This window comes from Mya arenaria, chromosome 2, assembly GCF_026914265.1.
Source record: "Mya arenaria isolate MELC-2E11 chromosome 2, ASM2691426v1".
Classification (NCBI taxonomy): domain Eukaryota; kingdom Metazoa; phylum Mollusca; class Bivalvia; order Myida; family Myidae; genus Mya; species Mya arenaria.
The window spans coordinates 50,496,941-50,506,053 of NC_069123.1; the positions used below are offsets into that span (position 1 = coordinate 50,496,941).

General features: G+C 33.5%; 1 protein-coding gene across 3 annotated transcripts; it reads right to left on the reverse strand.

Moving 5' to 3' along the window:
• Positions 1 to 741: 741 nt before the first annotated feature.
• LOC128225142 (uncharacterized) lies at positions 742 to 8,804 on the reverse strand. Of its 3 annotated transcripts, XM_052935185.1 has the most exons (4): positions 8,605 to 8,804; positions 6,277 to 6,359; positions 4,291 to 4,483; positions 3,292 to 3,456 (listed from the first exon to the last, which is right to left on the reverse strand). In XM_052935185.1, the coding sequence occupies exons 1-3, from the start codon at positions 8,701 to 8,703 to the stop codon at positions 4,312 to 4,314; spliced, it is 354 nt and encodes a 117-aa protein (XP_052791145.1). In that variant the 5' UTR covers positions 8,704 to 8,804; the 3' UTR covers positions 3,292 to 3,456; positions 4,291 to 4,311. The 3 variants fall into 3 exon arrangements, with proteins under 3 accessions (XP_052791144.1, XP_052791143.1, XP_052791145.1); XM_052935184.1 differs by lacking the exons at positions 3,292 to 3,456; positions 4,291 to 4,483 and adding an exon at positions 742 to 1,626; XM_052935183.1 differs by lacking the exon at positions 4,291 to 4,483 and having other exon boundaries at positions 1,863 to 3,456.
• Positions 8,805 to 9,113: the final 309 nt, after the last annotated feature.

The following is a 9,113-nucleotide window of genomic DNA, read 5'->3' on the forward strand; positions in this document are numbered from 1 at the left end:
TATAAAATCACACAATTGCCATTCGTGTTTACTCATTGAGAAATCATGTTTATAACACGTTGGCCAATATTTTGATCAAAATTGAAGATACTGACATTTGTCATAGCATTGTATCATTCAAAAACTTTAAACTTGTCCATCACTAAAAATAATGTAATGTTTCCAGTGACTGTTCTTTGGCTTAAATAATAGTTACGACCATTACCATATATCTGCATATTTATTCTCGCTTTTTGAGGTCTTGTGACAATTTTGTCCACACGAAAATTCAGTGGTAGGCTGTCCTTGACCAAAACATGACCCCTATTGATCTTGAGGTTAAAAGATCAAAATTGAAGGTCAACATTTTTAAGAAAGGAATATCTACGCAATAACTAGAGAATGGTTTCACCTAGGACTATTAAGTTTAACAGATTAGGTTTTCATTGAGCAGCTGATGAACCCTATTGTTTATGCGTTTAGTAGGTCAAAGGTCAAGATCACTCACATCAGTCTTGTGAAATCTTTTGTCTTCGAAGTAACTCAAGAACGGAAGAACCTATGACCTTGAAACATGGTAGCTTGTCCTTTACTAGACTGATCCCTATGTAGGGGAGCAGATCTAAGATCAAGGTCACGTTCGAAAGTCTTATATAAACTTTATCCGCAATTCAATCTTTCGCATGATTTGACACAGCTGCGCTCAGGGAACATTAAACTCAATTGTCGTAAATCCTGGGAATGAATATGACAAGAGCATAATTTCAAATAAAGGTGAGTTTATTTATACAAAGGAATAAAACCTCAACAGTAATACTGATAAGAATATAAAAAAACTGTTCGGTGAAACACACGAATATATGGATCTAAAAATATTCATTGCATGAAACAATTACACATACAAAGTATCTGAACCATACCCTTTTTGCTAACCATTACACAAATGCCATTATGTCAAAAATATAATGAAACACAAGAGTAGGCTTTTCAGCAGTGTTAAAAATCCTAAAAAAAACTATTTTCATTTAGCTATGCTAAAATTCCTAACAAATTCTATAAAAACTAGAATGTGCATTTACAGGTACACAATAGATTAGTGTTATAAAACCAACATGCTGTTAATGTAATACAGAAATACATCATGCAATGTAATACCATTGTGCTGCATACAAAAAATCAGATAAACCCTCATGGTCTTTGGCTGCATCTACGGTTTGCTCAACATTATTGTTAAAACAAATCAGTTTATGAAACAAGAAAAACTTAACAAAGTCTTATAATAAAAAATAACAATAGAAATGCAAAATGCGCCAAAATGTAATAAAAACCACTTTGTGTCAAAGAAAACAGGACTAGTATCAGTCAAGCTAATATTAACAGTAAATAACTAAATAAAAACACTTCATTAAACATTCTAGTACTAGAGACTTGGTGCAGTTGGAATCACTGATCCTTGATCAGTACCTACGGCACACAGGGATAGGCTTATGAGCTGGCACTATATCGGCCTTCAGCATACTCAGGCTATTTCCAAGAAAGTTGAACTCCCGCCTTAACGCATAGTTGCTCTTGTCCACCACGGGACCATTTCGACTGTGATCGTATTGACGCTGCTCACGCTCACGCCCAGTTTTGTAGTACGTTAGCCTGAGTTTAAAAATTCCAGATATTTTTCTGTGCACTGACACGCAAATGTTATGATTTTAACTTGTTACCCAAGCCTATTATCTATGCTTAATGACAGATGACTTGAAGTGAAGTTATTACTATTTCTAAGTATACATATGAGAAAAAACACCATATTAGGGAGCTATGAGTGCATGATTCATTACAAGTGCAAGCAAATGATACTTGAACATTATTATGTTCATGAAATATCAGACTTTGAAGTGTGGTTTTCGAGGAGGCAGCTCATTTAAAGGAACTATAAAGCTACGTTCTGGCGGATTCATTAATGGATTAACATTATCTTCCCCTTCATTTAAGGCCCGACACCGCCTATGCCGTATTCTGTCAATGTTACTGAAAGAGCAAAAAGAATATTTTACAAGAAATGGTCCACCTACAACACCAATAACAAAGTTTTATCTCCCAGCACCAACAAGGGGAAAATCATGTACTTTTTAACATGCAGAAGTGAATGATGCAGCCAAAGAAAACATGAGCAAGTGCATCAGTTAGGCAAACAATATGTACAAGGGAAGTCATGAATTGCACTCATAAATTTGGCAAAAAAAGCACCAAACTTGGGATAACATGCACAGCAAAGCAATATATATGTATGACAAAGTAGAAATTAAGTAAAATGGTGTAACAATAATACTGACTGGTGAGTGTCAACAATAAAACACTATGCTTTTGAAACAGAAGGTGATTCACTTGCTTGGGTGAAGAATGTCATATATTTGATCTCGCTGAATTTTTTTCAGTGACTCAGGGGTCTTTTTTCGGATGATATCTTCTTTAGGGCGCCGAACAAATTTCTTAGTTTTCTGTGGAGGGTTTAAAGAACATTCCCTGCAAGCAGACATTGCCATGCAAAGTGTTAATAAGCATGATAATTATAATACTTTGTTATTGGTAGAAAATGCATTTAATGCTACATGTATAGCATAAATAATTGCGTCCCTACCACAAGGTAAGGAACTATAACAAGCATTTAAGGACATCACAAAATGCATTTCAACTTAATATAAGAATGACTGATCATGCATCAGGGCAACTTAATCTGTTGATCAAGCATACAAGAAAGTGTGCATTTTAATGTTGTGCTCCAACACGTAATTAGGAGGTTATAGTATGTGTATTAAAGGTGAACAGACTTTTAAGGTATCCCATGCACGACTGTGTGAATTTTAGATGCCTGGTGACCCCATAATAACTCCGGTATCATTTGAAAGGTTGTTATGTGTGTGAGAAGGAATTTGTTAAACATACACTAAAATTATGAAAAAACATTATCTTGGCGTTGATATATGGCATTTCAGGTCCAATTTCTGTTAATATAAATAACAAAAACAGAAAGTGCAATCACTTCTCCATGGTCTCTTATTTGGGGTGATTATTTTATATATCAGTAATCAGCAGGCTATTCCGAATCAAATGGTACCAAAATTATATGCAGTCACTAGCATCAACACTTTAACATTATCACCAATGGCTCGATAAAAAGACATAAACATTAGTACTTCGGATACCTTAATAGTCAATAAAGATGCAACAAACGCCTAATCAAGTTGACCGGAAATGAAACTTTTGTCTATATTGACACCATCATGTTTACTAGCCATTTCAAAACGACCAACATTTAGATTATATCTTCTGTTGTTTTTATTTTCATCTTGAGTATAATCAGAATTCACTTTTCCAGGATAAACAACAGCATAGGCAAGATCACAGTGTGGATTTAAGCTCTGTCTTTGACGATATCGGTTGTTAAAGCCCGCTGAATTTACACGAAATTTTTCCAATTCATTCCTGAAAATTGGAAATAGAAATTGAGACACTTGACAAGTGTAAGCCATAATGCCTCAAACAAGTCCTGTTGTTAAACCACTTAAGCAATGATGTTAAAGGGACTTGATCACAGACAAACCTACTAAGAATCTATTGTATCAAAAGTCTATTACTCTGTTATCAACGCTGGAAGCAAAAAATAATTTATTTAAAGGTAATTAAGATTTGGATCGCAATAATCGTTTCTGATTTTGTACAGAACTGAGCAGTTATTACAGCATTTTAAACTTGGTCATTTTGACACGTAAATGATGAAACAGTTATTCAGACAACTTCTCACTGCAAATTTTAAAACATGTAACCAAGTCCATTTAATAAAAAAAGCTTTATTTCAAATGCAATTCAGGATGGTAACTAAAGATAGTTAACATAAATGCCCTTTTCAGAGAGGTAACTGGTAACTATTTTCTGGTGTACTCTTCCTACAGAATGATGTGTTAACCAATAAAGCTGAGCTTGTACTTGCAAATTGCCAATTAAAGTTGAGGAGGGGTGCATTCCAATAACACAGTTATTTGCAACTTCACATGTTGATTGCAGTGTCATAGGCAAAAGGAGTTTGGTACAATTTTGTAATAATACTATTTATAATGAGGCTGTATCAAAATGAAAGCAAGTTGCAAGCTCAGAATGATTTTTTTTTTTGGTTTTTGTGTAATTGATTTTTAAGAAGTCTAAATAGCTTCGAAATAGAAAGAACAATACCTTTTCAAATTTAATAAGTGTTTATTGCATAAAGGAAAGCAGATCAGTTAAAATAATTATAGAGTAAGAAAAATATGAAAGTCAACCTACATAGACAGAAATGCAGGTAGTCTATTTTCGAGAGGTCCCTCCAGGATACATGATTTTATAAATGGGATCAACATGACTTGGAAGAAATCCAGACGCCTTTAGCATTCTATATTTAAAATTTGGGTCATGCACCACCTCCTCAAAAACCACTTCGTCTTTACAATGGGCAATGGGTGGAGCTATGTGGCTGGATCTAAAAGGGGAAACAAAAACAAACGCTCCATGATTAGTTTTATGGAAATGAAACACGGCTTGGGTATGAGTGCAAGACGGTAAAATGGCAATGATAAAAAAAGGATGTCTTGACATGGATTTTCATCCTATAATCTATTAACTCATTTGCATATTAAATATCTTTCAATATTTGCTTCCACACATATGCAAACAGCCACACCATTCGGACACACACACACACACACACACATTGATTTTTTTACATAGGATTGGTACTTTTTTTCCGAAGGAATGGAATTGGATGTTCTTCATGCCTATAGTGGGAAAGGAACCATCAGTACTCCGAGCAACTTTAGACAAGTCACTCCGAGCAACTTTAGACAAGTCTGCGACCGTCTGAATAGATTAAACTGGTCTTCAGATATTTTATATCCATACAAAATAAATACAAATTTGGTAAAGATTGGAAAAGTCACAATTACTTCAATGTGGATTTAAATTCTGCTTAACATGTTGCAAAATACACTAGGACTAAGTGTGTAAGAGACTGGAATAGACATTTAAAGTTATGGAGCAAAAAGAGTTTAATTGGTAAAATTTTTAAATTCAACTTTTTATGCTTCAGTGTTTGGGGATGTAGCTAAGTGCTGATTTTGAGCTCTAACAGATACATTGTTATCAAGTTTGGTACCATGGACAAAATGTTGCTCAAGTTAGTAAAATTAGTCCTATTTCGACTATTCAATGGGCTGCTAATCAACACAATTCCAGAAATTAAGTCAAAATACACATGTAAACAAGACTTTAGTTTGTTGTAATAGGGTTAATGTTGCTAAAGTTACATGAGCAGACAAGTTTAATCTGGTCCAATTTTTTATAAAATTTGAGGGTCGTAACCTTGGAGATATGTTAATGGTAAACTTGTTCCAGAAATTATGTAATACTGTTAACATGATAACAAAGTTTGGTAAATATTGACTATGAAATGCTCTTTAGTCAGATACAGCTTCATAGATACTGCCAAAATACTGGCTATATATTTGTCCTTTTAAATGATGGGAGTTTAAAAACTGTGTCCTATAAACAATAAAAGATTATTTTTTTGTGAATTGTCTCAAAGATCCACTCTTACTCCAAAATACAATTTACCACAATGAATAATATTGTTTTAATATTTCAAAAAGGATAAATTAATGTCGAAAACAATGGTTCTTATGAAGGATACTGAGTTTAATTTGAAAGAAATGAGCATAAAACATGGTATTTCTACCTTATGAGGCTATAGTAGACCACAGTAAACCTTTTAGCATTCACCAATCATTTAATATTTTTGTGATTTCTGCTATCAAATACACGGTAACAATCTTGTTATCAGTAATTCATATTTTCCATAAATGCATTATTTAGTAAGTAGTTAGGTTTATCAGTCAAAATTTATGTTTGTTATACATGTGTATGTATCGATTTTGAATAAGAGTGTCACTTTAATCATTTACTAATGATTTAGTAAACTAGTTTTACTAATTTGTGAGTAAGAAACATCTATTGATTAGTTGAAATGAGAGGCACAACACAGACAATACACACTACTTATTATGTTTAATACATGTAAAATTCTTATTAAGTAACTTAAAATAAACAATAAATTGCCTGATTACTGCACATACTGCTCATGCTTTCAAAAGCTTTTTATACATTGGTGATTAAAAAAGAGATATATTCCATCATGAAGAAGTATTTTTAAATCTGATAAATGAATTTAACATGTAAGTCATCATTAATACTAAATGCACAGCAATTGATGAAACATACCTATTTTGCGCATAATGGCCTGGCTCAGAAAAAACCAATGGTGCTCCATCTGTGTCCCCACTTCCTGAAGGGTTATAGGTTTGCTGTACAAAAGAAAATCAAATATATTCTAAAGCACTACAATGATAATTTATTGTTGAAATTCAGGGAAGTACAACAAGATCACAAAAGTAATATGTCATCACCACCTAATAACTGAATTGCCTGGGTCATATACTTTTGTACAGAGGGCTTGCATTTCTTCCCTCAAAACATCCTTATGTTTGAATGTAAAACAGATTTGGTGTTTACTTTTATATCAAGACACTAAAAATTATATAATTTACAATACAAAGCTTGTTGTCAGTATGGCATAACAGAGAAATATTAAAATAAGCTGTATACAGCATCAATACACAAAATAAAATTTTCCTGGTTTTAACCAGTACTCAAAACTTCCAAGTATAACCCTTTGATGCTGAGGGCAAGACAAGGCACCTACAGGTACATATTTTAACATCTTTAATATCACATCCCAAGACCGACTGCACTTGTAACCACTGGTCTATATGGGTTTTGTCACCATAGGTAATATAGGAAGTGTAGGTTGTAGCTTTTGAGACAAATTGGTTGCTAAGTGTTGTATTTGTTGCTATATAATAACTGAGATCGAGTATCTATAAAATGTAGTGTTGTTTGTTAATTAGGGCCTGGTTGGACCCACTGCATTCAGATATATTAAGTTGAAACCTAGTTCTTTCCAATAAAATAAAGAAAAATAACCTTCTTGATGTGTCATTTTTACTTAATATACACATGCAAAGTTGCTGAGTTAACGTGGAATGAATGATAACCCAGGAGTCCCTTTTACAAGATTGAATAACTCATTGGGCCACACACATGGAGGTATTGGGTCAATTCAGTCTGATCATTTTCGGACTATTATTGTTTTATTGAACTATTTTTTGGGGTATGAAGTGTTATATAAAACTAGGCTTTAAATAATATCTTGGCAACTTGGTTAAAAAAAACATATCTTAATATGTAGGACTATTCTTTTATGAAGAAATATATAATATACATAAAAACAATAAATGTTTGTGAGATTTTATATGTATACTATTCATAAATAGATTGAATACTTCCTGAGAATTATAATTCCCATATATACATGCATTAGCATTTAGTATATGTATGTGTATTTCTTCAGACCTTGCGGTCAAGGATAACCCATGAAAGTGCAAGCACTTATTTCCAATGGGGTCCTTTGTTTTTGCTGAAGGGACAGCACGCTGAAGAGACAGTGGTGGGATACAAGGAAGTCCGGGTGCGATACCCTAGCTCTTTTTCGAAGAGACCCCTTGGTTCTTTTACGTGCTCGGTGTAAAGCACCGATACACGGGGTACAACTTTCCTGGGTTAAACCAGTACTGAGTACACCACTTTTCCAAGCACTACCCTTTAAATGCCAAGCGCCAGGCAAGGGAGCTACTTGTACCAATTTTTAACGTCTTTTGGTATGACGCGGCCAGGGATTGAACCCACGACCTCCCGCTCCGTAAGCGAATGCTTAACCACTAGGCCACGGAGACGGTTATATGTATAAAAATATATGTTCATTATGTTTGTAATGCCCCATCAAATTGATGTTTCATATTAACCACACCTACTTTTTAGATAATGCTCAAAACAATTTTATTTAAATTTTATGTGACCGCATCTAGTTATTACCAAATGAATTAATAATAAACACCTTCCTTTCTTTGGTTAAATTAAATTAATGAAAAATGGCGTATATATGATTAAATTAAATGATTATGTGGTTAAATTACACCCAGAAGGGCAAGAAAAAAGATGCTCAGGATTATCATTATAATTGTGGAGGAAAAAATGGTTTCACCTTCAACTGCTCCTTTCTTGAATCAAATGGAAAATAAATCGCTCACTCGCTCTTTTTTTATTGGCAAAGACATTCGCTGTGTGCAGCGAATAGGAAGAAACTGATACTCTAATTATCTTTTAATTTATTAAATTTTAAACGCAAAATCCAACTGTAAAAGCAATCACCAAACAGACATGATTCATATGAACATTAAAATACAAACAATATCAATGTTAATGAAATATCAAAGAAATTTGGATCAGGCCGAACATGATACAGGGATTCCTAACAGAGTCTAAGGAACCAAGTGTTTATGGGACTGCACTACATCCATTTGATTTACACTAATTCCATTTGGCTCATGACTGGGTAAGTTAGTTATTCAAAAGTTCTACCAGTACAAGGTTTTTCAGTACTCTCATTATATATCTAATTAACTTATGATTGAGTCACTTCAATTTTCATACCTGTCCAACACTATCCCTCAATCGTTTCATTGCTTCAGTCTTCCTTTCAATAGCTCTTGTCTTCCGCAAGGCTTCCATGTGGTAGGCAGTGCCAGCCATTCCGAAACTTTATTTGCGTTGCTACCTTAAAGAAAAATACAGTTTGTTTAAATGAATTTCTCAATCTTGTAAACGATATTGATTACCCGTTTCCAGGAGCAACTGACATGCGCACAACAGCGATTTTTATGTGTGTTATTTTCGAATTAATTTAAAGCTGTCATCGTAATTATTCTCAATATCAGTTTTGAATGATCTAAAATTCATTTGATATGCCTTATAATTTGAAGAGAAATATCTAAAGAATTATTTCCTTAAATACGAACTTATGCTTTGCTCTGCGGACCGGTCTTTGATGAATGGATATTAAAAATATTCTATAATAAATTGAATTTCTTTCTTTAACAACATCGATTAATGTGTTGGTATGACAGGAATTACATTTGAATAAATATTTTCTGATGTTAGAA